General features: G+C 34.7%; 8 protein-coding genes across 19 annotated transcripts; 3 read left to right on the forward strand and 5 right to left on the reverse strand.

Moving 5' to 3' along the window:
* The first annotated feature begins 41 nt into the window (after nt 1-41).
* On the forward strand, nt 42-2,527 carry LOC118450189 (solute carrier family 35 member E2A). Of its 2 annotated transcripts, XM_035885716.2 has the most exons (5): nt 42-778; nt 867-1,118; nt 1,197-1,383; nt 1,548-1,751; nt 1,838-2,501. In XM_035885716.2, the coding sequence occupies exons 1-5, from the start codon at nt 508-510 to the stop codon at nt 2,028-2,030; spliced, it is 1,107 nt and encodes a 368-aa protein (XP_035741609.1). In that variant the 5' UTR covers nt 42-507; the 3' UTR covers nt 2,031-2,501. The 2 variants fall into 2 exon arrangements, with proteins under 2 accessions (XP_035741609.1, XP_085512022.1); XM_085655896.1 differs by lacking the exon at nt 1,548-1,751 and having other exon boundaries at nt 1,838-2,527.
* Nucleotides 2,528-2,646: 119 nt separating this feature from the next.
* On the reverse strand, nt 2,647-5,004 carry Cth (Cystathionine gamma-lyase). 5 transcript variants are annotated; one of them, XM_035885710.2, is made up of 8 exons: nt 4,877-5,004; nt 4,525-4,699; nt 4,127-4,414; nt 3,894-4,028; nt 3,645-3,780; nt 3,434-3,586; nt 3,141-3,306; nt 2,647-3,077 (listed from the first exon to the last, which is right to left on the reverse strand). In XM_035885710.2, the coding sequence occupies exons 2-8, from the start codon at nt 4,666-4,668 to the stop codon at nt 2,933-2,935; spliced, it is 1,167 nt and encodes a 388-aa protein (XP_035741603.1). In that variant the 5' UTR covers nt 4,669-4,699; nt 4,877-5,004; the 3' UTR covers nt 2,647-2,932. The 5 variants fall into 5 exon arrangements, with proteins under 5 accessions (XP_035741603.1, XP_085512020.1, XP_035741607.1 ...); XM_035885714.2 differs by having other exon boundaries at nt 2,652-3,077; nt 4,525-4,647; nt 4,744-4,895; XM_085655895.1 differs by having other exon boundaries at nt 2,652-3,077; nt 4,525-4,647; nt 4,722-4,882.
* Nucleotides 4,944-7,519, forward strand: LOC118450194 (sin3 histone deacetylase corepressor complex component SDS3). Of its 2 annotated transcripts, XM_035885725.2 has the most exons (10): nt 4,944-5,093; nt 5,173-5,451; nt 5,522-5,808; nt 5,925-5,988; nt 6,101-6,214; nt 6,313-6,514; nt 6,627-6,807; nt 6,892-7,009; nt 7,109-7,193; nt 7,376-7,519. In XM_035885725.2, the coding sequence occupies exons 3-10, from the start codon at nt 5,685-5,687 to the stop codon at nt 7,469-7,471; spliced, it is 984 nt and encodes a 327-aa protein (XP_035741618.1). In that variant the 5' UTR covers nt 4,944-5,093; nt 5,173-5,451; nt 5,522-5,684; the 3' UTR covers nt 7,472-7,519. The 2 variants fall into 2 exon arrangements, with proteins under 2 accessions (XP_035741618.1, XP_035741619.1); XM_035885726.2 differs by lacking the exon at nt 5,173-5,451 and having other exon boundaries at nt 4,955-5,093.
* A 112-nt stretch (nt 7,520-7,631) lies between these two features.
* On the reverse strand, nt 7,632-8,986 carry LOC118450205 (E3 ubiquitin-protein ligase MARCHF3). Its single transcript, XM_035885750.2, has 2 exons — nt 8,600-8,986; nt 7,632-8,129 (listed from the first exon to the last, which is right to left on the reverse strand). Exons 1-2 carry the CDS (start codon nt 8,843-8,845, stop codon nt 7,632-7,634), a joined length of 744 nt encoding a protein of 247 aa, XP_035741643.1. The 5' UTR covers nt 8,846-8,986.
* A 141-nt stretch (nt 8,987-9,127) lies between these two features.
* LOC118450201 (uncharacterized) lies at nt 9,128-10,723 on the reverse strand. Of its 3 annotated transcripts, none has more exons than XM_035885740.2 (6): nt 10,590-10,723; nt 10,241-10,397; nt 9,974-10,155; nt 9,767-9,893; nt 9,491-9,663; nt 9,128-9,403 (listed from the first exon to the last, which is right to left on the reverse strand). In XM_035885740.2, the coding sequence occupies exons 2-6, from the start codon at nt 10,382-10,384 to the stop codon at nt 9,319-9,321; spliced, it is 711 nt and encodes a 236-aa protein (XP_035741633.1). In that variant the 5' UTR covers nt 10,385-10,397; nt 10,590-10,723; the 3' UTR covers nt 9,128-9,318. The 3 variants fall into 3 exon arrangements, with proteins under 3 accessions (XP_035741633.1, XP_035741637.1, XP_035741636.1); XM_035885744.2 differs by having other exon boundaries at nt 10,241-10,519; nt 10,590-10,685; XM_035885743.2 differs by lacking the exon at nt 10,590-10,723 and adding an exon at nt 10,503-10,580.
* Nucleotides 10,724-11,558: 835 nt separating this feature from the next.
* Nucleotides 11,559-14,414, reverse strand: Pgd (phosphogluconate dehydrogenase). The gene is made up of 5 exons (XM_035885702.2): nt 13,876-14,414; nt 13,430-13,653; nt 12,732-12,976; nt 12,025-12,653; nt 11,559-11,957 (listed from the first exon to the last, which is right to left on the reverse strand). The coding sequence occupies exons 1-5, from the start codon at nt 13,884-13,886 to the stop codon at nt 11,615-11,617; spliced, it is 1,452 nt and encodes a 483-aa protein (XP_035741595.2). The 5' UTR covers nt 13,887-14,414; the 3' UTR covers nt 11,559-11,614.
* A 749-nt stretch (nt 14,415-15,163) lies between these two features.
* Arl5 (ADP-ribosylation factor-like 5) lies at nt 15,164-18,516 on the forward strand. 4 transcript variants are annotated; one of them, XR_014981903.1, is made up of 4 exons: nt 15,164-15,712; nt 16,093-16,537; nt 16,781-16,896; nt 17,049-18,516. XR_014981903.1 is itself a non-coding variant. In XM_035885748.2 (3 exons), the coding sequence occupies exons 1-3, from the start codon at nt 15,667-15,669 to the stop codon at nt 16,827-16,829; spliced, it is 540 nt and encodes a 179-aa protein (XP_035741641.1). In that variant the 5' UTR covers nt 15,173-15,666; the 3' UTR covers nt 16,830-18,516. The 4 variants fall into 4 exon arrangements, 1 of the variants encoding a protein (XP_035741641.1); XR_014981901.1 differs by having other exon boundaries at nt 15,173-15,712; nt 16,781-17,746; nt 17,815-18,516; XR_014981902.1 differs by having other exon boundaries at nt 15,173-15,712; nt 16,781-17,579; nt 17,815-18,516.
* Nucleotides 18,517-19,232: 716 nt separating this feature from the next.
* On the reverse strand, nt 19,233-27,817 carry kdn (citrate synthase). Its single transcript, XM_035885704.2, has 4 exons — nt 27,657-27,817; nt 21,900-22,067; nt 20,873-21,796; nt 19,233-20,790 (listed from the first exon to the last, which is right to left on the reverse strand). Exons 1-4 carry the CDS (start codon nt 27,699-27,701, stop codon nt 20,524-20,526), a joined length of 1,404 nt encoding a protein of 467 aa, XP_035741597.1. The 5' UTR covers nt 27,702-27,817; the 3' UTR covers nt 19,233-20,523.
* Between the last annotated feature and the right edge of the window lie 93 nt (nt 27,818-27,910).

Genomic DNA, 27,910 nt, shown 5'->3' on the forward strand with positions numbered 1-27,910 from the left:
TCCTTTCCTTTCCTTTCCTTCCCTTCTTTCTTTCCCTTCGTTCACTCGGTCAAACGAATCGAATAACGCGATTGGTCTACTGCGGTCGCTGTGGATGCGTTCAAGTTTCGTGGCTTTAATATACCGATGAAAGCTTAGGACGCATCATAATCGATTTAATATCAAGTCGAAGGAATTTATTGACGAAAGATGCAAAGTTGATAAATTATTATGAAGAGACAATTGATTCAAGTCCGTGCGCGAGTGTTAATTATCGTGCCATATCACGGCGTATATCTGTAGAAAAAGTTTGAGCGATAAGTTGAGTTCGCCTAGCATAACCTAAGTATGAACATAAACAAATACACGTATTGCTTCCCCATCGAAATCAGCCGACGTATACCGATTGCCAATAAAAGCTGATGTTATTCAGTTTTACGATAGAAATGCGGAAGGACGTAAATTCATTGGAATACAATATAATATTTATTATAAATCATACGTAATGTCATAAATCCTAAAGGTGTGATGGAAAATCATTCCGTTCGTATTAATTACGCGCAAGGTGTCCCTCATGGGACGGAAGAATTGTCGATGGTACACGAAAGCCACGGGAAACAATATACGGAACACGTTAAAAAACGGGAAGAAATAGTCATATTGACGAACGACGTAAAGGGCGGTTTATTTAATCCAAGGGCATTATTATTCCTAACGTTATGGTATGTCTTCAGTGGGTGTACATTATTTTTAAACAAATACATATTGTCATACATGGAAGGCAATCCAACTATTTTGGGTAAGATATTTTTTCCTCGTATTAATTCATTGTAAATTTTACATTGCCATAGAAAAATATTCTCTTAGAAATTTGTGATAATCGACAGGTGCCTGTCAAATGTTAATGACAGCAATTTGTGGATTTATACAAATGTATTTTCCCTGCGGCATGTATAAGGCTAGTTCGCGTTTAATGCGACCACCGGGTTTCTATAAACACATGATACTGGTTGGATGTACAAGGTTTACAACCGTAGTCTTAGGATTAGTATCGCTCAATTATGTGGCGGTAAGCTTTACAGAAACTATTAAGAGTAGCGCACCACTTTTTACCGTCCTTATTAGCAGATATTTATTAGGTAAGGCTAACATTTATGATTATTTACATGGGATATAAGTGTATCGATGTAAAAATACTATTGATATTTTCATTATAGGAGAACACACTGGATTGTATGTAAATTTATCATTGATCCCTGTAATGGGTGGTTTGGCTTTATGCTCGGTAAATGAAATTAGTTTCGATTTACGAGGATTTATTGCCGCTATGGCCACAAACATGACCGAGTGTCTTCAAAATGTTTATTCAAAGATGTTGATTAGCGGGGACAATTTCAAATATACGTAAGTCATGTTGTTCCCTGCATTAAACCGTACATCATAAGTTAATACGTTCTTTATCTTATTTGTATTTCAAGTCGATATATTAGCATCATTTATTATCACACACACACACACACACATGTATATATATATATATATATATATATATATATATATAATTCTAGACCAGCAGAATTACAGTTTTATACAAGTTTAGCATCGGTCGTGGTACAAATACCAGTGTCAATTCTATTAGTAGATTTGCCGGCTCTTGAGCATTCCCTAAGTTTTAAAATATTCGCGGCATTTCTCTTGAATGGCGTGTTCTTCCATTTTCAAAGTATTACGGCATATGTACTTATGGACTATATAAGTCCTGTGACGCACAGGTAGGTAGTACAATTTTATGAACGTTAATAGACAAATAACAAATAAATCGCTTAATGACGTTAACATATTATTATCCATTTTTCAGTGTCGCCAATACAGCAAAAAGAGCTTTCTTAATTTGGCTCTCAGTTTTACTGTTCAATAATTCAGTAACTGGTTTATCGGCCCTTGGAACTTGTGCTGTAATAGCAGGTGTATTGTTATACAATCAAGCGCAAGAATATGATAGGATTAAAACTGCTAAATTACGACATACTTCGAAAATTAATTTACAGTAATAAAATTTCAAAATCAATAAAAATTTATATAAATACTGACAACAACGCCATATAATCATTGTTTATTGTCTCACATCTCTCTAATATCATTAAATATCTCTATCGCATTTTGTTTCTAATATTCAACTAATTTTATGGAATTAAATTTTTATTACTCCTTCGTTTTTGTTCTTCATTTGAACATTTATAACGATTCCCTCTTTTTTTGTTCTTTTAAAGTTTTCAAAAAATTTATCTAAATAGTCTAATTACATAAGTCTAAGTGATTTAAGTTCCAAAAATGTCAAAACCATAGGAATATTTGTCCCTTTCTCAATGATATTTCCTTACTGGAAATATTACATTTATTTATATTCAATAAAAGTTTACGCACGTGTAAATAAAAGACTATATTTGGCAATTTCTTTTTCTTTTTTTTTTTCGCCAGTAGTATATGGATATAAAGAAATGTACAAATCTATGCATAGATATGCGATCAGGCAAGGAGGAAATTTATATTGACTAATTTCTTTTCATCAAATAATGAAACTAATAATAACAGCAGTTATATAACATATATATAAAAAAATATATATATATATATATATACGATCTCAAAAATCGATGCAAAGCACGTAGCAAAATAGACCACTATTGCATTCTTATTCGGCTTGTGATTACTGGAATGTGTTATATTAAACATTCTTTAAAAAAAATAATTTCTAATAATTTATATGTCTCTCCTTTCTAACTCAACAGAAAGGCTGCCAGTGTGTGTGTGTGTGTGTGTGTGTGTGTGTGTGTGTGTGTGTGTGTGTGTGTGTGTGTGCGTGCGTGCGCGTGCGTGTTACGTAGTTTCAATGTCGGCGATCTGTAATGTTGAAATATTTAAAAATAATTACACGTGAATAATATTTTTCGTATCATTGAGAAGCTTCTAAAGCTTGATTAAGATCTGCTAACAAATCTTTTTCCGTTTCAAGTCCGACGGATAAACGAACTAACTGATCAGTAATTCCTAGTTCATTCCTTGTGACTTCTGGGACAGAAGCATGAGTCATAACGGATCTATAACATTAATATTATTATTATATAACGTTTAATATACCTCTATTATACAGTAGCACTTACGGTAATTCTGCCAAAGATTCATAACCACCAAGCGATTCTGCTAAAGCAAATATTTTAAGACTTTTCAAAAATTTTTTGGCATTTCCTTTAATATAAAATGATACTATGCCACTGTGACCTGTTGATTGTTTAAGAGCAAGTTGATATTGCGGATGAGACGGGAGATCTAAAAATATTGATATTATCTAAATAAGCTCAATTAGTATGATAGACGCAAAAATATGTCATTGGATAATTTATAAAAAGGATGCAACAAAAATAACATATACTATCAAAATAGAACTAATACGTACAAGGGTGAATAACTTTATCCACTAGAGGATGATTATCTAAAAATTTGGCAACGGTTAATCCATTTTTCATATGCCGCTGCATTCTAAGTTCTAAAGTTTTCAAACTACGATTGACCATGGCACAATCAAAAGGCGACGGAATTATTCCCATTGCTGTAATATTTAAATATATAATTAGTAAAGGTACATTCGCGTCGATAAGTTCACATACCATTTTGTAAAAAACGAAGCTTTTCCGCTAAATCGTCTCTCCTTGTAATTACTGCACCCATGATAATATCCGAATGTCCGTTCATATATTTTGTTAAAGAATATACTACAAGATCAGCTCCGAGCTCTAATGGTTTCTACAAACGCATACGTACACAGACGTACGCACACACACATATAGAGTTTTTTTTACATCATTCGATAAGTTCAGATTCAACAAAAATGATATCTGTCAAATTATATCACTCACTTGATAATAACACGTCAGGAAAGTATTATCGACTATCAAAATGATATCTGAATTTTTAGACTTTAAAACATTTGCAATTTCTTCAATATCTGCTATTTTTAATAAAGGATTTGTAGGCGTCTCCAACCAAACCATCTGAAAAACAATGTCTAGATTAAACGTTACATTTGAAAACGCACACATTATATAAAAAAAAAAAGATCACTTTAGTTTAGATTTCTTATTAGACTGACCTTGGTATTTGGTTGTATAGCAGCCGCAAGATTTTCTACGTCTGTCAGATCGACAAAAGAAATTTTAATACCTTGTTTAACTAGACAGTTTCGAAAGAGACGATTAGTTCCACCATATACGTCATCTCCAGAAATTATGTGATCGCCAGTTTGCAATAAGCCGGTTATAGCTGTGATGGCTCCCAAACCCGATGAAAAAGTAAAACCATGCTTTCCACCTTCCAATGCCGTTAAACAAGTCTCCAATACATTGCGCGTTGGGTTACCACTTCTGCCATACTCGTAACCCTAAGAAACATTTCAATGTGTATACTTTGTAACCATAAAAAAAAAAAAAAATATATATATATATATATATATATACGCTTATTGAACTTTATCTCATTTCTTAGACTTACGTTATGTTCTGCCGGAGCATTTTGCTGAAAGGTGGTAGACATTACTAAAGGTGGAACTAACGACCAATGACTCCATTGCGCCGGATCTTGACCAGCGTGAATAGCTTTTGTGGCAAAACCTTCCTGTATATTATTAGATTGCATTCTGACAATGTATATTTTATATTTTAGTAACCTTAAAATAATATGAATTTTACTTAGGTTTCACCTATACTATACCACTCTTATTTGATTTTATACTTTCATATATTCTCAATATTTCCTTATATATCTATATAATTCCTTTAGATTAGAATTAATCTTACAAGAAGAAAGATTAAAGAAAAATATAAAAGAATCGTTATCCACGTACTTATCACGTGAAACTCAGTTAGCAACAAGATAGTTAAATCTTGTTATAGAATCTTGGAGAATGCAAACTGTGGTTTAAATTGTGGTTCAAAGTGCAACCTAGCGGTAAAGGATCAAAGCTATCCTTGGATGATTTACGCCATCAATGAAAACGCCCGATATAATTCTAGGACAGATTTTGACGAAAAAGATCATTTTAAAGACGAAGGCTTGATTTAGTACGTATCTTGTTAAAATTCTTTTAAGAGCTTTATTTTCTTTCAAAAAAAATCACATTGACAAATGCTATTTTTCCAGTATGGTTTATGCAATGGAAAAGAAGAAAAAATAAAAAATCTTTCCAAGGTTCAGCACTGTACAAAACGTTTTCTTCGCAAAAGAACGTCGAAAAGCAGAAATTTGACTTCAACGATTAGTCCAGGAATAATTCTTGACCGATCTTTGATGAAAAATAAAATCACCTCATTTTAAAAATAATAAGATCTAAGTCTCGTTCCTGTTTCGACTTCGACTCTTTAAAAGGACTTTATTTTTGATGCATAAACTATTCTCGCCAAAGAGCATTATCTTTCAAAAGTAAATATCTTTTAGTTTTCAAAAGAGCTCTCATTCTTCAGAATGAGATCTAATCGATTATATTTTCCAGCTCATCCTACTACGATCCATTATAAGAATGCGTTGCGCTTTGTTGTGTTTGCATATGGGACACGTGATGGAAGCTTTATCGTTCGTTCATATTTTATGTCTCTAACCTAAAAGCATGAAGCTTTTGAGTCTGAGAATGTAGATATATTAATTTCGATGAGACAATGTCGTATCAAAATTCACCGTTTTCAACGATGTACACCCAAGAAGATTATGACATCGACGAAGATAATGAGGAATACGTCGAGGAAGATCGTGATGCGGAGGAACAGGACGATAGCGATGAAGGTATATATTGTATATTAAACGAGACTCATTATTGTTATATCGTCAACGTTTCAATAGTACGTTGAATTGTCCATTACAATTTTGTTTGTAACATATTATTATAATTCAATATACAGACACGGAAGAAGCTAGCGAGACCGATATGGGAAAATCCGAGGAATATACGGAAATAAAAGAACAGTGAGATATGATTATATATTTTTTTTCTTTAAAGATCATGATTGATCTCTTGGTTTAGTTACAAAAAAAAAGAAAGAAAAAGAAAAAGAAAAAGAAAAAAAATGCATTTTAGGGTATATCAAGACAAATTAGCTAATTTAAAGAAGCAGTTGCAACAACTGAAGGATGGCACTCATCCGGAATATAATCGCAAACTAAAACGCTTAGAAGCACAATACAAAGAGAGGTAACGCATTATCGTTGATCGAATCGTCTTTTTTTTTTGTTTTTCTTTTGTTTTCTGATGTTGATACTTTTTTTGTTTCTTACTTTACTCATTGTTAGGTTGCGCCTCAATATAATCTATAGAGATTATTTAACAGAGTGGGTCGAGAGAGATTACATACTCGAGAAGAAAGCGGCCGCTAAAGAATTTGAGGAAAAGAAAATAGATTTGAAAGAAAACTTACTGACTGATATGGAAGAAAAAAGGAAAATGATAGAATCTGATCGTCATACAATGGAACTTACAGGGGATTCGATGGAGGTTGAATTATTTCATTTAAATTAGGCAATTTTAGCCAATGCCAAGTTTACATACGCGCATATAAAGAAAATAAATATTTAATAATCTATCATTTGTAACTATTTTATCCTAGGTAAAGCCAGTAATGACGAGAAAATTACGTAGACGGCCGAATGATCCAGTACCCGAAAAAGTTGAGAAACGTAGAAAGCCGCCTCCTGCACAATTGAACTATCTATTGGATGAAAAAGAAATAGAAAGTGATTTGAAGGCTATTAGTCGAGGTAAAATTTTAACGACAATAAGGAAACCAGGTACTTATCTCACAAGTTCTTATTACCTATTGTGCCTTTCGTTTGAATACATTTTCATCGTTATCTATCTAATCTTTTAAATAGTAGTGTTACCGCATTACAATACGGTAAATATACAATCTCAACATATTTCGCCGTCTACCGACGCATCTCTAGTGGAAACAAGGATAGAAGGCGGAAAACTCTTATACGAAAGAAGATGGTAACCTTTTTACGTATAATCAATATCTGACAAAGAATTTAACAATATATATCTCGGTCATATAAAAATTTGTATATAACAACTTGAAATATTCCATAGGTTCCATCGTGGACAACCGGTATATGTAGAGGGACAAGACTTGACAAGATTTGCAGCAAACATATCAGCGATCGGGACAGAAGCTGTAAGTGAAATTATTCTACGTATTCATTAACTAATTCAGAAATAACGAACGAAGAATAACTAATGCTGACATTGTTAAAAACAAATGATACTTGCTTTTATATGCTATAAATGCTTTTATATTTTTCGGCGCATATTAAGTAATAGCAAAAAGTGATCGGTTTAATTTATGCCCTTTTATAGATATGGGTGAAAAAAATCTCGGATGGAAGCAAAGTCAGGATTTACATATCACAACTGAGTCGTGGCAAGATTTCTATAAAACGCCGAGCAGCGTAACTCTTCAATGGCATTCGCATATATATTTGTATACGTATGTACGTATGTACGTATGTACGTATGTATGTACGTACGTATGTATGTATGTATGTATGTATGTATGTATATATATGTATGTTTGTATATATACCGCTCTATGATTTTAATTGTCAAATAATGATCAAACTTGTGATATATTAGATTTATAGTTTATTGAAGTTCTATTCTGCAAAGGCAATGTAATTTTCACCGCGCTTGTTTTCTGCCACCAATAGAACCAAATTTTTTGATGATTCTGAATTGCCATGTATATCCATAGAAAATATGAGAAAATTAATAATGCCATCATTACTAGCAAAGAATAAGTAGTCCATCGTGCTGGGGGAAAATTATTGTAATTATTCATTGCATAAAAATCAGCCCCGACCACGCAAATGTATGAACATATTATAGTCAGTGGTGTGACAATGATACAGCGAAGTAAATCTGTTCTCAAATTGCGCATGTATAATTGGCGTTGATGTTGACTAATGCACAGCCAAATAATAATAGATGTAATAGCTTTATAACGTGGTGTGCGTTCAACTTGAAATACGTGTCCGCACAATTCGCAGCTATTTCTATTGCTTTCCTCTAACCAATGTTCCAAACATTTCACATGAATAGCACCCATTGTTCCCTATAAATAATATATACAAATTTCATATACAAGCGACATATTTATTTTTCTATAGTTAATAAAATTCAAGTGGACGAAAGAATTGTGTAAGATAATTATTTGAATTGTATGCAACAAAAGACATAAACTTTTTCATATTACGTTCTTCTATGCTCAAACATAAGTATATATTTATTAAGTCTAATGGACTGCAGCAGCTCGATAATATATACTAAATAATGACAAATGTTATAATCTTACGTACATATATATATATATATATATATACATATGCATATATATGTATATATATGTATATATGCATATATATACATATATATATATGCACGCGTATTAATTACCAAGAATAGGCAAGAAGAGAGGAAATTGTACATATTGTACAATCATAAGTAATATACAATATTACTATATTATATTCTTTATTATCTCATATCAGCATGTTGAATATATTGACATTTATATGAACCAACCTTGCATTTGCATGGATAAACAATAGGAAATTGCTGATTAGAATCATAACATATACGGCAATGTATTTCTTCTACACCAGCTGTTTCGCACCGTGCCCGTTTATTTTTTTTACCTGACATTCCAATGTCATCGAGTTTTCGTTTAGTTGCAAATCGGGAAATTTCTTTATCCGAAGTCGTTTCTACTTCTATCTTGCAAATGATTCTTTCTAATGTACTTGCGACTGAACTATTAACGGTAATCATTATATCCAACGTTTCCGATATATCTTGAAAAATATATAATGAATTATAACGAAATGAGTATTGTGTACTAAGAAGGAAAAAAAAAAAGAAAAAACAATGGATGATTGATAAATCAAGGACAGAAACAAATCGAAGCCAAAGAGAGAAATTCTTTTAAGCGTATCACACGCACGCGCACGCGCGTACAACAGACGCGCGTACATTCATGTTCATAGAAAACGTCTTGATTTTTATATATAAGAACGACGAACAATGATATTGATATATTAATTGAATGAAATATTGCCCCAAACACTGGATCAAAATTATTTATAAAGATATTTTACATATACATTTTTCATATGTATAAAAAATTTTATTATGCTACACACGACGAATACACAGATAAGTTAATTGAATAAAATATTAATATTAACGAAACATGCAATTATGTGCAATTTATAATTGATTAATAATCTATGACTGAATTGATGTCACTCAGCCATCATGTCCATGCTGAGACAATCTTCGCCCATATTACTGGGAGACGTTTCTAATTCGCCGATTTCATTGGATTCACTAGAATAGACGATCGCAATAGAGGAGTATAGTCACCATAATGAAATGAATTAATATTTCGACTATTCGATAGATATGAAATGTTACCTATCCAGCGAAGGATCATTGCTAAACATTTCTGTTGGAACCGTAGGTGGTGCTTTTTCTGGAACAAGTTCTATAAACGTTTGACGAGATTCCAAATGCCTTTCTACTTCCTCCGGTGTCATATGTCCATCCGACATTAAAGACATTGGTACCATATTGTTGGACGCTTGTACCTTGAAAAAAAAAAAAAAAAAGAATTATTTTATTAACATAAACGTTGAACTTTCTATTAACAAAAGAGAAGACGCACACGTCTATATATAAGACGTTACATACCGTGGGTATGCTGTTCGTTTTCGTTACTTTTGGCGCAGCTTTTTTCTTTTTGCTCGTATTAAGAGGTTTTGTAACTGTAGACGGATGATGCGAAATATGATTACCAACACTCATTTCTATCTTTTTTCTGGAAAGGTATTGTAACGATATATAGGAAGAAATTGGAAGAAACGATTAACTACGATTAAAATTAACGTTAAAAGTTACCTCTTGGACGTATCAAGCCTAGCAACTTCCTCGTCGGACGATTCAGTTTCATCGCTTTCGCTAAATGACGTGTCTACCTTTTCGTATTGCAACAATCTGTCCAATAAGAAACTTTTGTCCCTGTTTACTTTAAGTAACTTTCTTTGAGTGGATCTTAAAGCTTCTTGAAAACATTCATTTTCCTGTAATAGATTTCTTTGTTAATAAAACGTTGACATATAATGTTGATATATGTTGATTTATAGACTTTGACGTATCGCAACGTACATAAATAAGAAATTTTAATTTTCTCTTAAGATTTCGATACTGATCCTTGTAATTGGGTACTTCCTCTTCTGGGCTTTCCTCGTCATCTTCCTCTGCATCTGCATTGTTGTTTGCGATAGAACGACAATACCATCCTTCCAACATTGATCATCTACAGCTGTCGCATAAACCCAAAGAGGTAATATATATTATATGTGTCTACGTATGAAGAATTTTATGAAAGAAGAATTGAGGTTAACTAGCAAACGACAATGGGAAGGACCTTATAGCCATATGTTTCTATCGGAAATAATGTAATGTAAGTAGCGTTTCCGTATAACGTTCAAATTTCAACTTAAATTATACTTACATAAAAACGCAGAATTCTGTTTTATGTGTCGCAAACGTTTGCGGCAACCAATTATTATGAAGATAAATAAGTTGTTTATGACTGGCTTCCATTCTGGACCCTTTTATCGATTGTTCGGTAACTTCAGAATGGTTCTCTTTCGACCGGAAACGGGATGTGTGGGAACTTTTATCTGGTAACTTTCTTCCTGCATCTTTTTTCTTTTCTTTCCTCTAAAAAACCACAGGCAACTCAAGTCAATACAGTTTACAGGATAAAAACTGAATTGGTTGAAAAAATGAAGAAAGAAAATGGCGAAATGTTTATAAGAAAAACAATTACAAATATAGACTCTTAAATTTGTTTGACGAGACACGCCAGTCTCAGAATCTCTCTTTCTCGTACGGTCTTTGTGATTGGCGCTTCGCAAAAATACTTTCCTCGAACCAATCATATAAACGTATTAAACGGATATTGGATGAATTTCTTATAAAAGACTTTTCTCATTCGATCGAATTCCCATTGAATTTAATATTTGTCCATCGAACGTTTCATCGGAACGAAGCCACGAATCTTTTGGTTAAATGTAAACGTAACGTAAAAGAGTAACGTGGCGCCTAATACAATTCTCTTCCTTGTACTCGGTGTAAAACCTTACGATTACGGGAATTATAAATTGTTACAAAAGAGTTGATCAAATTATATTATATCTTTTTTCACTTTCAAAAATATATTTATGTTCGTTAAGACAGCCGTGTACAATAAGATGTAGAAAAATAATATTAGTCTGTAGAAACATCTTCCACGTTCGTATAACTAAACGCTTATATTTATCATTTAGGAAGCAATAAAATTTTAATATTAAATATTTATTAAAGAGAAACACTTTTTATGATCGCCCTAAAACAAAAGTTTTGATCAATATTATCAACGAAACCATTGACGCGTTATTACATAACGTCAACTTGCACAACACTTGCTTCTTTATCGTTTTCTTTTTTTTTTTTTTTTTCTTCTTTTTCTTTATATTTCTCTTCGAGACATCATCAAGCATCGTACGTCGAAGCGGACACGTTTCCTCCATGACCGGTCCAGTTTGTGTGTACAAATTGACCTTCTTGACCGATCAATTCGTACGTATGTGCTCCAAAATAATCTCTTTGCGCTTGAAGTAAATTCGCTGGGAGCCGAGCAGTTCTAAAGCCGTCATAAAATGCCAATGCCGTTGATAATGCAGGGCTTGGTATTCCAAGGGTCACAGCATTAGAAACGACGAATCTAATGCTCTTCTGGCATTCCTTCATTGCTTTGGCAAAAAAGTCATCCAACAGTAAATTGCTAAGTTTTGGATTTTTATCGAAAGCCAATTTTATATTTCCCAAAAATGCACTATAAAAGATAGTATAATCATTAGTTAACGAATCGCTCTGTCGATAATTTTACACGTCATATTTACCTTCTTATAATACATCCACCCCTCCACATAAGCGCTATACCGCCGTAATTCAAATTCCACTTGTGAACCCGTGCAGCATCTCTCAGTAACATGAAGCCTTGCGCATAAGATATTATTTTCGACGCGTATAAAGCTTTTCGTAAATGTTCCAGGAACTGTTTTTTGTCGCCTTGGTACAAAGTACGATCGGGTCCTTCCAACACTTTGCTAGCTTCTAATCTTTCATTTTTCAGGGAGGAAAGGCATCTTGCAAAAACTGACTCTCCGATTAATGTGACAGGTATACCGTAGTCCAATGCCGCTATAGCCGTCCATTTACCGGTTCCTTTTTGTCCCGCCGTATCCCTTATACGTTCCAACAAATAGCCCTTCTCGTCCTTGTATTTAAGAATATCTCTAGTTATTTCAATAAGAAATGAATCCAATTCCCCTTTGTTCCATTCATTAAAAACCTCGCTCATTTCTTTTTGATCCAATTGTAAACCATCTCGCATGATATGATAGGCTTCGCAAATAAGTTGCATGTCACCATATTCGATACCATTGTGTACCATTTTTACAAAGTGTCCTGCACCGGTTTCACCTACCCAATCGCAACAGGGCTCCCCGTCAGCCTTAGCGCATATCGCCTGGAAAGTACGTCTTCATGAAATGATTTTTCATAGGAGAATTACGAAACGATCATTATTTAGCAATTGCATTATTACTTGAAAGATTTCCTTGATATGCGGCCAAGCTTTAGTATTACCACCGGGCATTAAGGAGGGCCCATATCGTGCTCCATCTTCTCCTCCGCTTACTCCACTTCCAACAAAATGTATTCCCTTTTCCTCTAAATATATCGTTCTTCTTTCGGTATCTTGATATTCGGAATTACCACCGTCAATGATAATATCTCCGGGAGATAACAAAGGCACAAGCTGCTCGATAAATGCATCTACAGCGGAGCCAGCTGCGAACGTACCCATGACTTTCAGACTCTTACGAAAATTTATTTATTAACGTCGACGTACAAGGATTATTTAATCTAATCTACGTTTACTACGAACGAACACGTTATATGTGTTCCAAATCACTCATTTGCTCTTTCTACAAAATCTTTTCAATTACATACATTTTGTATTATTATAACGACACGTTATAAAATATACATGTAAACGTCGATCAATATTTGTATTAGACCTAAAGAAATAATTATCAAAATTTCAATACTTTTACTACTGAAGCGAATATCATAAAACTTAATCGGCAATTAACCAACTAAATTGAGCGGTTTTCTTACAACTGCAACACATACATATATATATATATATATATATATATATATACACATATATATATATATATATATATATACATATATATATATATATAATACACATATATAAAAACATTATTGCCTTACCTTTAACTAATAACATTACTCTTCTTGGAGACTTAAGTTTACTAACCATTTCTTGCAAACTAAATGCACCAATGATTTTTGTGCCCTTAGCTTCATTTTCAAGAAATGCTTTTACCTTATCCGTCGTACGATTGTAGGCACAAACGACAAAGCCATGATCATCCATATTCAATATAAGATTTTGTCCCATAACGGCTAAGCCGATTAATGCGATATCTGCGGTGCTGAAATTTTCCAAATGAAATCCCTTGCAATGAAAAACTCTCATGAAAAATGTTCAGTCTCTCTTTTAAATATATGTCTCATACGTTATCTCTCAATTAAATGTTGAAATATCTTTTGTATAAATGGAAGTAAAATCGTCGAATATATATGTAATATAAATTAATTAAGCTTTTTATGTTTTAATATATATGTTAAATATCAAATTAATAAAGATTACTTACGGTTGCGTCATTTTTCAAATTCCAAAATTAATTAACGAAAATATTCTTCGAAAGGATAATAAGCAGCAACAAGTGGCCATATATACCTATGTCTGACGAATGTCCAACTAACATAACACATAATAATCATGTATTCGCAGAGTCATCAGACATCAATAAGCCAATCATAACGCACATATCCTCGGCATGCCAGCTGGGATACTACCGCTACTACCACTAATACGCTTAAATCGAATTTCACAATATATTACGCAAGCAAGCCTCCAAAATTCTTCCTTTGTGGTATATCACGTATGCATGCGACGGTGTGTATGCATGGGTATACACACACCACACACACACACGTACATATACGATCATTTTCTACTACTACACTTTTTTACCGAATTGAAAATGAATTCATCACATTTTTTATATCAATATCATATACGTAGATTTGAAAGGAAAAGAAAGTATTCTATTTTTTATATAACATGTATTACTTCCATTTCTGCCGATTAAGCATAATCATTATACAGGAATCCGATGTTACGTGCATATATGCAATATGTCTGTTATACTCATTGATATTAAACAATTACGCATATTTTATCCGTGTAATTTTACATTCGCTCAAGAACATGCGTCATCAAGGAAGATTAATAACTTGAGAAATACGTCAATGTGATAAATATGTTCGTATCTATCTATCTCTCTTTGTGTGTGTGCGCGTGCACGCGCACGTATGAGAAATCAAATTGCATATCGTTTAAAAAAAATTGCATATCGTTGCAAAAATCACGTTTTCTTAAGCAAAAACGCATAGTAACGATGAGATTTTTTTAAAGAAAGCGCGCTAATAGTACCTTTAATGTCGACACACTAGTTGGCGCCGTAATATATATAAAAATGGAATTTTTATATATATGTGCAGCTAGATGTGCGTAGTTTAGTTAGAACGTTCGCCTTTAGATGGCGATATGTTCATAATTCTTCATTTGCTTTTAACTCTATTTTCATCGAAATACTTGATTAGTATTACTTATCGCACGTAATCGTACATGTTGTTTTTCGTTAGCGCTTTAACATTCATAAATATTTTGTAACGATGCTATAATATTGGGAAATATTCGTTGAACGATCCATACACTTCATATGCAACATTATAGTTTCATTTCTAGTATTTACTAGTCAAGAATAGTTGCAACTATGAAGAGTAAATCATCATTTAGGGATTGTAATGTGTATATATATATATATATATATATATGGACGTTTGATTGGCAGGGAAATATCGTTTTACGCGCGCTCAACGCTTTCTAGTAGTTCTCCTCCAATCGGCGCATGGTAATATTTCGTATGACGTCATATCGTCATACCTGCAAACTCGGATTGGGCCAATCAGTATGTAGGGGCATTTTAATCGCATATGCAACATGTCGCGATCGTCTTAATTAGATTAGGGAATGTTCGCCTAAAATTACTCCATTTAACAGTTTATCTAATCGTACTTGCAACAGTTGGAAAACCATCGTACATTTCTCACTTCTACGTTACACCGGTCGTTGACATGAGGCTGCGAAATATCGTGCAAATGAGAAAGAGTGAAGTGATGGAAAGCTGGACATAACCCTGTAACAATGAGATGGATGTCCTATTTCTAAGTCGAAATACATTCTCTTTATCGTAATCAAGGCTGTACTCTGTATACGAGGAAGAGATAGAGAGGGAGAGAGAGAGAGAGAGAGAGAGAGAGAGAGAGAGTTACCGAGCGCGGTGTTTTTCGAATTATTTTGGAACTGTGGGCTCAATATGGGATTGCTATTTGCAAAGTTGTGGAGTCTCTTTGGTAACGAAGGTAAAAGCGATCTTTTTTGAGTTATCCAATATTTATGCCTTGCTTCTTTCTTCTTGTGAAAGTGACATTTTCACAAATTTATTAGATTTTTACCGTCTTGATTTTAATATATATCCATTATTTTTTACTTGTAACTTTTTTTATTATTTACAATTGTAAAATTAGATACAAGTCGATTATACAAGAGTAAGAAATGCTTGGTCATGGCCATATTTTGTGGCCTCTTCTACTTGTATATTAATTACTTGCTAAATTGTCTTATTACATGTTTCTACGTTTTACGCGATGTTACTTATTCATATGTTACAAATTTACATTTACTACTACATTACTACTTGTATATATATATAAATTTTATCGAAACTTAAATCATTTTTCAGAACATAAAATAGTTATGGTAGGATTGGACAACGCCGGTAAAACAACCATATTATATCAATTTCTAATGAACGAGGTTGTTCATACGTCCCCGACTATTGGTTCAAATGTAGAAGAAGTAGTATGGAAGAATATTCATTTCATAATGTGGGATTTAGGGGGACAGCAGAGCTTAAGGGCCGCATGGTCTACTTATTACACGAATACAGAATTCATAATTATGGTTATAGACAGCACAGATAGAGAGAGACTCGGTGTGATAAGAGAAGAATTGTATTCTATGTTAAATCACGAGGAACTTAGCAAAGCTAATGTTTTAGTTTATGCTAATAAGCAGGACTTGAAGGGTAGTATGACAGCCGCTGAAATTTCAAGGCAACTAGATTTAACATCGATCAAAAAACATCAGTGGCACATACAAAGCTGTTGTGCTCTCACGGGAGAAGGGTAAATATTTCTTTCTTTCTTCATTCTCTTATGCTTTGCATTATTATGTCATGCTCGCTCTCTCTCTCTCTCTCTCTCTCTCTCTCTCTCTACACACACACACACACACACACACACACACACACACACACACACACACACACACATGTATATACATATACTATTCGGTAGAGAAGAATTCTTGTTAGATGCGGCAAGTACGAATACGATCGTATAATATTGATAAAATAATTGACATTGTAGACTCTATCAAGGACTGGAATGGATCGTTGGACGTCTCAAGAAGACATGACGTACATTATGAGAATTTGTCATAAATTCGACGAATAACTAAACTGTATAATATGTGATTAGCGCGAGTTAGTATCGTTGCTACTTTGATGGTCGTACACATATTGGAAAAAATAATTTTATGACGTTTTAAAATGATACATTAATTTATAGTACGATGATCAAAGTATAACTGCATATACCGAGACAATTACCGTAGCAAATGTTTAATGTATTTCAGAGTGGACGGGCAAAAAATTTATTTATTTTCAATAAAATAATAATACACGCTCGCGTTTCCTGATATAAAAACGTGAAAATAATTGTGGAGAAAAGATGAATTATCGATAGGCATAAAAGGAAAAAAAAGAAGAAAAAAAAGAGCGAAGCTAAAGAAGATTGTAAAATATAAAATAGGAGGTTTCCCATGATGTATAATGCTTGATTAATTTTACAATATTACAGATATGTTAAAATATGTGTTGTTTTACGTTTAAGTAACATGCATTTTCAAGAGTGATAACTGCCAAGTCTTATTCCTCGTTCGCACATATTTCATATATCATTTAATTCCCGCAAGTACTATCCAATAATAACTATCGGTTATTATAAGAAAAAGAAGCGCAATTGGAAGAATCTAAAATAAATTCTTGAAAATAGAATTTTCACCGACCCGTTCACTTGTGCTTATAACAAATGCCGAAGCCGCAGGAAGTACTTGTTTACATACAAAGAGAATATCATCGTTTGGCTTCTTATGCAAAAGTAAAAGGTACATCTTTGTACATAGTTTTTATACACTTTATTAACGATAAGCGACTGTAAAAAAAAAAAAAAAGAAAAAAAAAAAGAAAGAAAAAACAAAAAAAAATAAATAAAGAAAAAAGAAAAAAAAAGGAAAAAACTACAGAAAAGAAGAAGAAGAAGAAGAAGAAAAAAGTAAGGTCAGCAAGTATAGCTCCAATCTGTAACATATTTTTAACATTTCTGTATCAAATTTTAAGCAGATTTCGTACCGTCTGAACTGTGCAAACAACTATAAGACTTCATAACAAGGATAGATAACTGAGGGACGGGTGTTTGCTGGAAAAATCTAATTTGACTTGTGCGTTACAAATCATCTTAATTAAATTAATACACTTAATACAAAACGATACAAATTCATTTCTGTGTAATTATATATTATGGAACAAAAAGTTTTATTTATTAATTAATTAAAAATATATTGTTTTAATGTTCAATCAACAGATCTTTGATAATAATTTGTATGCAGCTAGAAATATTATTGCGTCAGGTTTGCGTTACTTAGACAATATTCAGTCAAGATGTTAACAATATTGAGTATCAATATAATGGACGTTGATTAAATTTAATTGAGAAAATGTTAAACATCATTGTATAAGATAAATGCCGTCTAAAGTCAAGAGTGAGATTCTTACGTATAAAATAATTTTCTCATATTGAGAAATGACACTTGAAAATAACGAACTATCGCGCATACCTATAATAATCGCACTTTTCTGCACATCATATATGAACATACAAACGTTATTTTCTCTTTAATCAAAATTTTGTCAAAATGTTTCAATGATATAATTGTTGATAGAAACGTGGCTAAAAGTAGTATTATCGAATCGAAGATTTTTATCACCTTGAGTTATTTTCTTATTTGAATTAGTTAAAAAAAAAAAAAAAAAAAAAAACAGAAAGTCAGCGCGTTATAAAGCGTCTGTGCGTTACATGTATATATATATGTATATATGTATATATGTATATATATATATATATATATATATATACACATATGTATATGCATATATGTACATACAGAGAGAGAGAGAGAGAGAGAGAGAGAGATATCATGTTCAATTTAATAAAGAAAGCAGGCGAACCTGTTTCCTGCGACATTGTTCGAAATCACAGGAAATCGTTAGATCTCTTCTATCCGTCTTCCTTTTTTAAAATTTTGATACTACGTACAAGTGATGATCTCTTTTTGTTCCGATAGTATCACTTTTGAAAAATATTGACATGAAAATGAAGGATCCGTACAGAACCCGTACGGGAAAAGTACGCGTGGTTTAAATTTATAATAAAATCTCTGCATTAAACTACATAAATTATAGATAATGAGGAGAGCTGCAATAAAGTTGCATTTATTGGTAATTCCATTATCTTGGATAGTTACGTTCTGCGCCGTGACGTTATTAATAAATAGTAAATAGCGAATAAAATGTATTTTAAAGGAAAATGCAAAGAAACATTAGGATTTTCTTAATTTCCCCTTAAAATATCTATCATATATGAAACGAAAGTTTGATGTAATATCGTATTAAGAATCGACGGTTGTTTAAGAGTTGACGTCCTTGTACTTGTGCATTTATCAGATTAGGTATTAAGAAGAAATGATTGCGTATATCGCATATTATTTTTAAATATCTATTTATTTTCATGTTTATTATAAATAAAGAATCGCACACACTCATACATCCTCATAACAGTGGATCTACCACTGGTCATCCTTCTTAATTTACGCATATCTCGTACTGGCTCGGTATAAGACCGATTAAATTTTATTAGTATGTTTGAGAAAATCTAAAACCAACAACCTGTGCCATAATAAGCACTTTGAACGATATTTAATTAAGTATATAGTTAGCCTTGTAAGTGTTTTCTGTTACGGAGACTATTAGGTAGTGAAAATATCGCGACATACTTGAACTTCCTGAGCAAGTGAAATAATATGTGCATCTCTAATTGTAAGACATTGTAACGATATGTAGCATCTTGTACATACATATTACCGCTAACTAATATACCAACTAATATTGTTTTTGTCCTTTGAAAAATGAGAGACAAGGAATTTAATATTTATATCAATCAAGAGGTGTATTATAAGATTCTAAAAAATAAAAACGCGCGTAATTTTGGGCAGTGTTCATTGAATTATCGGACGATGACAACGACGATGACGATCATGTTCTTTTAACAATAAGCGCTATGCGCTACTATGCTGTATCTAATATTGCGTTGATTATTTCTTTAATTGAAACGCTCAGTTATCTTTCGATATTGGATTTACCGCCTTTTATCTCTGTATAGATACTACAATTAGTATCTGGTTTTATTCCATGTTATTATCATGTGAATATCAAGCGGCAACTATTTACATATATCTATTACCTAAGAAACTGCCGTTTTTCATATTTTTTCTTCATTCGGCAGTTATTACGTACGTTCATTTCCAATTATACGTATTTTTTTTTTTATTTCACGATGCTCGAAAAGCGGAAAGACGCAAGCCGCACTTGAGTCTAAGAAAATGCGGCTAGTGTCCTTTTGTAAAATCGACATCGCGTGAGATGATTCGTTCTCTTTCGTAGCTTTTAATACATCCGTTAGGTCCATCCGTTAAGCGGCTTAATTAAAAATGATTCCCTCGGGGTCGTATCAAAATGAAGTTAAAACTGACTCGTAGAGCTTTTTCTCTCTCTCTCTCTCTCTCTCTCTCTCTCTCTCTCTCTCTCTCTCTCTCTCTCTCTCGCTCGCTCGCTCGCTCACTCACTCACTCGCTCGCTCGTTCGTTCGTCGAATCGGTCGATTTTCATCGCCAAGGCTCGTATATAGACACCGATGTGACGGTCGGTGTCGGCAGATTTGATCTTAAGGTGTCTTTAATGATACTGAAACGTTGCGCGCAAACACGGATCTCCATTTTATGCCTTAACAGCCTTCATTAGTAGATCGGTGCTCAAAGATTTGGGCCTTTCGATGGGTAAACCAAGAGCACGATCCCAAACCAAGGAGGCTAGGACGCCCAAAGCGCGCGATACTCCAAAGAGAACGGTGTAATAGTTCATTTCCTTCATACCGTAGTATTGCAAAAGTACTCCCGAATGGGCGTCTACGTTTGGCCATGGATTCTTCACTTTTCCAGTTTCAAGAAGAATAGGAGGTACGATCTTGTAGACTTGAGCGACTAGCTAAAATTGATTATATAGTATTATAGTAAACGAGTTGGTACCCGCGAGTAATAAGAGATGAAAGTTTATAAATGAAAATTACCTTGAAGAGGGAATCGTCGGGCAAGTGTTTCAACGCAAATTCCCTCTGACACGTATATCTGGGATCGGTTTTCCTGAGTACAGCGTGCCCGTAACCAGGCACCACTTGGCCACTCTTCAATGTATTCCAAATGAAATCTTTGAGCTTCTCGTCGCTAGGACTATCTCCTACTTGGGAACGTAATTTTTCCAACCATACCAAGACCTCTTGGTTTGCCAAACCGTGAAGGGGCCCGGCCAAACCGTTCATGCCGGCGGCAAAGGACAGATAAGGGTCGGACAATGCCGAGCCTACCAAGTGAGTAGTATGCGCCGAAACGTTACCACCTTCGTGATCGGAATGGATGGTTAGGTAGAGTCTCATGAGTTCTATGAACTGAGGATTGTCGTAACCGAGCATGTTTGCGAAATTCCAAGACCAATCTTTGCCCGTATCGACGGAACCCAAACCTTTGCCGTCTTTATAAATGTTTCGATATATCGTAGCGGCAATGACAGGCAATTTGGCGATTACATTCATAGAATCCTCGTAAATCGTTTCCCAATACTTGCTCTTATGGACTCCCTTGTTGTACGCTTTCACGAATTCACTCTCGCTGTTCAATATAGTGATGGCCGCTGAGAATTGCGTCATAGGATGCAGACTCTTTGGAAAACTGTTCAAGGCCGTGACTACGTGCTTCGGCAACGCACTCCTAGCTGCCCATTCCTGCGAGATCGCTTTGACTTGGGCGTCGGTTGGAACGTCTCCGGTTATAAGAAGCCAGAAAAGACCTTCCGGTAGTGGTTCAGCGCCTCCTGAAGCCTTCGGAAGGACCTTTTGGCATTCCGGGATCGACTTACCACGAAATCTAATACCTTCTTCTGGATCGAGTACGGAGGGCTCCCAGACTAATCCTTTTATACCGCGCATCCCACCGTACATCTACGTATCGAGTTAAATCACATGAATCAATCGGTCATAAATACATATTATCGGTAGGTTTGTTTCCTTTTTTATTTTCATCGCATTAGCTTATCGTAATTACCATATCAACGGTGACTTCTCCAACTTTGGTAGAGCCATGATTCTTGCGAAAGGCTTTTATGCGTTCTTGCTCCTTGGGTATCTTCTCGGATAAGACTTTCTTAAGGTCGGTCGAAGCATCGGCTAACGATCGAACGACCACAGAGCTCGTAACCGTGCTTGTCAATTTCTGAAACCAGACAAGAATATCTATCACATTGATATTTTCGTTACGAACACCAGTACATATCTGTTATAAAAGTGAATCTTGAGAAATGCGCAAAGATTGGAAATATGTCTATAAATCCTGAACCACTGACACGGCGGAACATACGAATTACGTAAAAGAGGCGGGGGCATAAACGCGACGCACACGTACACAATGTTAATTCCAATACGTTAAAAGCGGATAACGATTCACACGCGAACGATCCTACTTCCGCGCTGCTACGTCAGAATTTCTACTTGAAGATTAATGTGCTCTCACGAGAGTATTGAATAATGAACGAGAGAAATATCAAACGATGAGAAGTTTATCGATCGATTTCTTAAATCGCTCCGATTTTCTCTTATCGCGTGTCTCATATTACGTCCGTACACAGTTCTTCTCTTTTCCTTTCGGATTAATGAATTTATAATATTATATAAACGTCGCTTATCGAGCGTACATATAATCATAGATATGAATTATCGAAGCTCGATGCAATGACAGAGCCAACGTAACGATTTCAAAATATGACATTTCAATTAACGCGTTCTAAAGCTAAAGGATTTCCAAATGGCTATCGTTAAAGCGTTAAATATATTCGTGTCTATGAAATTTGACTTTTTTTTTGTTTTTGTTTTTTTTTTGGCATTTTTTTATCGAAAACGAAATAATTTCATTTAAGTACTTTGGGCGATTTTTTGTGTGAAATTTTCTGATACAACGCGTGCGTGGTCATCGCTGATATCGCGTACACGAATTGGATCGTTTGGTATGAGATAAAGTGGGGACTCGTCTTGAGGTCACGAGGTCTCGCATTAGAGGTCATTATCATGCTTAGCCTCGCGGTGGTAACACCGACGATCGTTGAAGTAAAAGTATCGTCGCTTGCTATCGAGTAACGCGATTGGCTCTATTTTTATTCACTCGCGTGATACTCGAGTGACGTTGATGGTCGTTTCTTCGTTCGTTCGGTCGTTCGTTCGTTACATTTTTTTCGCGAAATTCGAACTTGACCATTAATAACTCAACCTAATAATACAGGCTAAATTTACTTGGTCATTATTTGTGGATAAGAAAGATGTCAGGCAATCTACCCCTTTAAATTCTCAAAAGTCTCTGTCCAAAGATCGCTCCTCGTTTCAGCCACAGCTCTTTTATCTTTTTCCTCGATAGCGCACGCTCCATAAATGGGCAATTATTTTTACGTAAGAATATCTACATATAATCTCTACCTACTTATAATACATCCAAATAATTATATATTTGGAATCTGCAATCGATCGAGGTACGAATTAACGACATCGTTAGTTCGATGTAACTTTTATCTCAAAATAATATTTTTACATAATTTTATCGATCAAATAACTATAAGATTAGAGCGCATCGTCTTTGGTTCTTTCGTTAAATTCTATCCGTTGTAACTATTTCTCTGAGAGAAACGATGAGTTTGGAACTTGGCCAGTATAAACCTAAAGATAAAATTGTAGGTATTACTTATTATATTATATAATTTAATGTTCCAACGAGTATTGGTCACGCAAATACATTAACGTAACGATAATTTAACACGCGTATACTTCATGATCGTTTATGGAAAAGGTATTGTTTCATTTTCAAAACAATAAAAAATAATAGGTATATGACAGCATATTCTCGTTGCGGTTAACCGATCTATCGGTTGGTTAGCGTGTAAATCGAATCAGCCATTGTCATTATCGATTATCACCGAGGCATGTAAAACGATCGAAGAATTTCTTGGATCCGACTACGTCTTTAAAATTGATTATGATACAACAACAATGACACAATTGGTAAGGTAACAATAACTATGAAAAATGTATCAATCGTCGATTGTAAATGTCTCGTCGTATCGTGATCACGATAATCCATGAGACAACGACGAACTTTTATCTTCTGGCACCTCTTCCTTAATAAAACTTTTGCAATGCTATTAATAAAAAACTTTGCGCACGAATTAAAAAATTTCAACTATCTACAGTTATATCAATTCATCCTCGCGTATCATTCATCTCTCGTATCTCACATTATCAACTACTCTCGATGATCGACGAGCAAGGAACGATTATTCCTTACTATTTTTCCTCTTAGAATGAATTTCGATTAATTGAATACGTAATTATAATTTGGTATACGTAAATATAATATCGTATAATATGCGAAAAAAGTGCTCGGGCCGAACGAACGATGTTTCTAAAATTAAAAATAAATATTGGGTTACGTCCTATTTATTTATTGCTAATGCAATGCAAAAATGCTTTTTCATTTTTTGTATTTTCACTCAAAAACGATATATCTCCAATTGGAATAGAATATATTATGAACGTGTCATTAATTACTATAAACCTTTTTTTTTTTTATGATTAAGATCACTTATTTCTTACAACGCAAAGGGAAATGATTCTTCCATATGCGTACCATAGTACTTCGACGAGAAATAAACAAAGATTATCATTGGATATCACCCGTTGGTACGAACATAGACGCTTACCAACTTTCACCGTCCGTTTTATTCATTTTTTCCTTTCTATCGTCTAACAGTCTTGGAATGTAAATCCATAAGATATACCCGGATAAATCTAATGAAATATTACTCTTATTTGTAGGAAGAAAGGGAAACAATGATCGGGACAATGGCACAGGCTTGTCGGTAGGAGGAGGAAAACAAAATGTTAACCAATCGAGAATCATAGGTACGAAATAAGAATATATAGATGTCTACCTATTTCATTAAATCCTCGAATTGTGAAAATCGTTTCCGAACGCACGCTCAAGTACGGACGTATTTTTATCAAATTATCACGCATTGACGGCATGTGTGATCAGTTGTGTGTATTATGTGCGCGCGTGTATGTGCGTTGATTAATTATTAGTAAGATAAACCACTCGACGCGCTTGATAACACTTGGTATCGTATATTACGTAATAAAGAGCGGGTTGTGAAGGGCATTGCCAGTTGGTGCACACCCGCGAATCGCAATTATCTAATTGATTTCGAGTCATGTAATCGTCGAATGGCGTTAAAACGAACGACGGAGAGTGTTGGCGGTCCGGTATCAAGAGCTCTTTATTAGTTCTGAAATATATGCTTAACGCGTATCAATGCGTGGAGGAGAGTTAAAGATCCAAACGCGCGATTAAATTTCAGATCGCTGATCGGACCTACGCGCAAGGACATGGACCAAAATAAATTCAAACTGTTTACACGTAACGTAAACTTAAGCGTGTGTCTGTATATATATACACACACACACATTTATATATATATACATATATATATACATACTGTGTGTACGTACGTACGTATGCATCTACAGAAGAAATAATCTTATCTAAAGGCAAAAGCTATACATCTTCCTTGGAAGACACTTGACGAAAAGGAAACTATTTACGAGGCGTTACTAAAAATAAAGTACGCTTTCGAGTAGAAAAGAAAGATGCGCAACCCTGAAATAATTCGTTATGCGATTCGGAGGCCATATGCCTGTATGTGTCGATGTTAGGTAACGATCGAGCCGTTTATAAATAAGGGCAAAAGAATGTTATCTTGCCAGATTACTTGAATTAAATAAAAGGAGAGAAAAGATAGTTTCGCTCGACCGACACGCCTATGTCCTTTCTCTAATTATTTCTTTGTTAATTCTTCTTGCTTGGCTAATGCAGAAGGAAGACATTATAACATAATATAAGTAAATATATCTAGGTAAAAACGGTAGAATGTGATAAGCAGTTACTTTTCAATTCGAAAGAGAAGAGAAGAAAACAATGAAAGATATTACGTAGATCGAAATAGATAGATATTTATGATCCTATCTGATCGGATCATGCTCGAGGGCGGTATGTGCTAGGCAGGTGCTATCAAGGATTTCTAGGGACGGGTCATGACCAAAGCGGATCAAGAAAATGGGTCAGATTTTTGACCTCGAAATGTTGCTAAACTTAGCTGACGTCTTGCAAAATCGCCATTCTCTATCATACTACTTATATTCTTCAATGAATTCTCTCTCTCTCTCTCTCTCTGTTCTCAACCTCTCTGGGTAAACTTTTCTCTTGGCCCTTCCATCGACAGATTTGGAATAAATTTGAAGAAAAAAGAATAGATGGAAAGAACTTTAAGAAAGCTCGCGAATGAATGATTCAAACAAGAACGAATCTAACGAGGAACAAAAGATTCCATTCCGAGGTGGATCACGTAAGAGAAGATACATATTTCGTGAAAAGAAATACACGCGTCTCGTATTTTTAGACGTACCAAGAAGTCATCATGTCCCACATACTTCCACCTTGTCGCATATGAGAGCTGAAAGAAACTCTAATCGATTCTATCGATTAGATAACGAGTTCAATTTTTCATTCCTCGGTGATAATTATAAAATTGGTTCGAACGTTTGCTCGTAACAGTATGAACGGCCAATACAACGAACGTAAAATTTGGCGCGAACAAGAAATTCCTTCCTATGTGCTTGATAGATACTTTTTCATAGAGAATGCAGGACTTTTTAAATTCTCAAGCCTGCCTGTCTGTCTGTCCGTCTCTCTTTAAATGGAGAAAGAATATCTGTCCACGACCGGAGATAGATATTGCCGATCGGTCGGCAACGATAATTTTATTACATAACCAGAGATGACATTGATCGAACTCTTGGTCGGTAAGCTAGACGTATTACTGATGGAATACCTAAAATATAGAAATGTTAGGAAATCAGATAAATCTGGATATATATTGCGTTTGTCGCAAAAGAAAAAATTCGATTCGTCGTCGTCGTCGTCGTCGTCGTCGTCGTCGTCGTCTTACACCGGAGCACAGCCGCAGTTTGCGCGTCGAATAACGGGGGGCACCCTCTTTCCAGTAGCTCGTTCCAATAGGTACGCTCTCTTCTTTTCTCACGCTCTTCGTCAAAGGGAGATAGAGAGATGGAAATACAGGGACAGGCACAGGGAGGAAGGGAGGGAGAGCAGAGATATCGAGTGTAAGATTTTCATTTCTTTGTGGACGCAGAATAGGGTGAATAGTAAAAAAGAAATTGAAAATTATCGTATATTCGTCGTTGGAGATGCTCGATAATGGTAGGTAACGTCGGTCGATAAAACGAACGAACGAACGAACGAACGAACGAACGAACGAGCGAGCGAGCGAACGAACGAACGAACGAACGAACGAACGAACGAACGAACGAACGACCGAACGAACGCCCTCCTCGAACATCCGAGTCTCTTTAGCCTCTTTCTACCGTGTCGTGAAAATATCGAGATAATCGCAGAGAAAGAGAGCGAGAGACAAAAGGGAAACGGAAATCGATCGACCTCCTCCTTTTTTCGTGAAACCACAAAGATCCGTGAAAATTACAAATCGAAGTAGGTCTCGCGAAACAAAATGAAAGGTTGGGAATGCGAATCTCCCTCGACACCTGCCACAGATCGTTCGAATTTCGCACCGAAATCGAAAACGTGTCGTCGTTTCTTTAAAGATTTATTCAAATCTTTCACATTCTCCTGGTCTTTATATAATAATACGATGGAAAAATGAACGATGGACAATAATTCGTCGCTTACCTGTAATTCGAGACATCGTTTGGAACTAAAACGAAACAGTGCCATCGTCCTTTCTATCCTGAAGTCGTAGATCCTCTTAAATAATTTACCGACAAACTGACCAACCAATCAAGCAACTGACCACGCGGAGCTCTGGCGCTCAACTCAACCGACTCGTCACGTCTCTCCTCCTTCCGCTAAGAGTTTTCGAGCTCGCGCACGCGTACTAAGTCTTCTCCTTCTCGTAGTACGATAACGTCAATGGAAAGTACCCG

This window comes from Vespa mandarinia, chromosome 3, assembly GCF_050613455.1.
Source record: "Vespa mandarinia isolate Hongniang chromosome 3, ASM5061345v1, whole genome shotgun sequence".
Taxonomy (NCBI): Eukaryota; Metazoa; Arthropoda; class Insecta; order Hymenoptera; family Vespidae; genus Vespa; species Vespa mandarinia.

Excerpts from the sequence above, each read along its gene's own strand:
- Cth (XM_035885710.2), bottom strand. The coding sequence starts at position 4,668 with ATGCAATCTAATAATATACAGGAAGGTTTTGCCACAAAAGCTATTCAC. Across the intron at positions 3,587-3,644 it reads GCTTCGTTTTTTACAAAATG|CAATGGGAATAATTCCGTCG; the intron begins GTATGTGAACTT and ends TAAATATTACAG. Across the intron at positions 3,307-3,433 it reads GGATAAAGTTATTCACCCTT|ATCTCCCGTCTCATCCGCAA; the intron begins GTACGTATTAGT and ends CAATATTTTTAG.
- LOC118450189 (XM_035885716.2), top strand. The coding sequence starts at position 508 with ATGGAAAATCATTCCGTTCGTATTAATTACGCGCAAGGTGTCCCTCAT. Across the intron at positions 1,119-1,196 it reads TATTAGCAGATATTTATTAG|GAGAACACACTGGATTGTAT; the intron begins GTAAGGCTAACA and ends TTTTCATTATAG. Across the intron at positions 1,752-1,837 it reads ATAAGTCCTGTGACGCACAG|TGTCGCCAATACAGCAAAAA; the intron begins GTAGGTAGTACA and ends TCCATTTTTCAG.
- LOC118450201 (XM_035885740.2), bottom strand. The coding sequence starts at position 10,384 with ATGTTGGAAGGATGGTATTGTCGTTCTATCGCAAACAACAATGCAGAT. Across the intron at positions 9,894-9,973 it reads AGGCTTGATACGTCCAAGAG|AAAAAAGATAGAAATGAGTG; the intron begins GTAACTTTTAAC and ends ATACCTTTCCAG. Across the intron at positions 9,404-9,490 it reads AATGATCCTTCGCTGGATAG|TGAATCCAATGAAATCGGCG; the intron begins GTAACATTTCAT and ends CGTCTATTCTAG.
- Pgd (XM_035885702.2), bottom strand. Across the intron at positions 12,977-13,429 it reads AGTAATGTTATTAGTTAAAG|CTGGCTCCGCTGTAGATGCA; the intron begins GTAAGGCAATAA and ends GTACGTTCGCAG. Across the intron at positions 12,654-12,731 it reads ATATCAAGGAAATCTTTCAA|GCGATATGCGCTAAGGCTGA; the intron begins GTAATAATGCAA and ends CGTACTTTCCAG.
- Arl5 (XM_035885748.2), top strand. The coding sequence starts at position 15,667 with ATGGGATTGCTATTTGCAAAGTTGTGGAGTCTCTTTGGTAACGAAG. Across the intron at positions 15,713-16,092 it reads GAGTCTCTTTGGTAACGAAG|AACATAAAATAGTTATGGTA; the intron begins GTAAAAGCGATC and ends ATCATTTTTCAG. Across the intron at positions 16,538-16,780 it reads TGTGCTCTCACGGGAGAAGG|ACTCTATCAAGGACTGGAAT; the intron begins GTAAATATTTCT and ends TTGACATTGTAG.
- kdn (XM_035885704.2), bottom strand. The coding sequence starts at position 27,701 with ATGGCACTGTTTCGTTTTAGTTCCAAACGATGTCTCGAATTACAG. Across the intron at positions 22,068-27,656 it reads AACGATGTCTCGAATTACAG|AAATTGACAAGCACGGTTAC; the intron begins GTAAGCGACGAA and ends GTCTGGTTTCAG. Across the intron at positions 21,797-21,899 it reads GAGAAGTCACCGTTGATATG|ATGTACGGTGGGATGCGCGG; the intron begins GTAATTACGATA and ends CTCGATACGTAG.
- LOC118450205 (XM_035885750.2), bottom strand. The coding sequence starts at position 8,845 with ATGATTACCGTTAATAGTTCAGTCGCAAGTACATTAGAAAGAATCATT. Across the intron at positions 8,130-8,599 it reads TTTATCCATGCAAATGCAAG|GGAACAATGGGTGCTATTCA; the intron begins GTTGGTTCATAT and ends TATTATTTATAG.
- LOC118450194 (XM_035885725.2), top strand. The coding sequence starts at position 5,685 with ATGTCGTATCAAAATTCACCGTTTTCAACGATGTACACCCAAGAAGAT. Across the intron at positions 6,808-6,891 it reads AACGACAATAAGGAAACCAG|TAGTGTTACCGCATTACAAT; the intron begins GTACTTATCTCA and ends TCTTTTAAATAG. Across the intron at positions 7,194-7,375 it reads CAGCGATCGGGACAGAAGCT|ATATGGGTGAAAAAAATCTC; the intron begins GTAAGTGAAATT and ends GCCCTTTTATAG.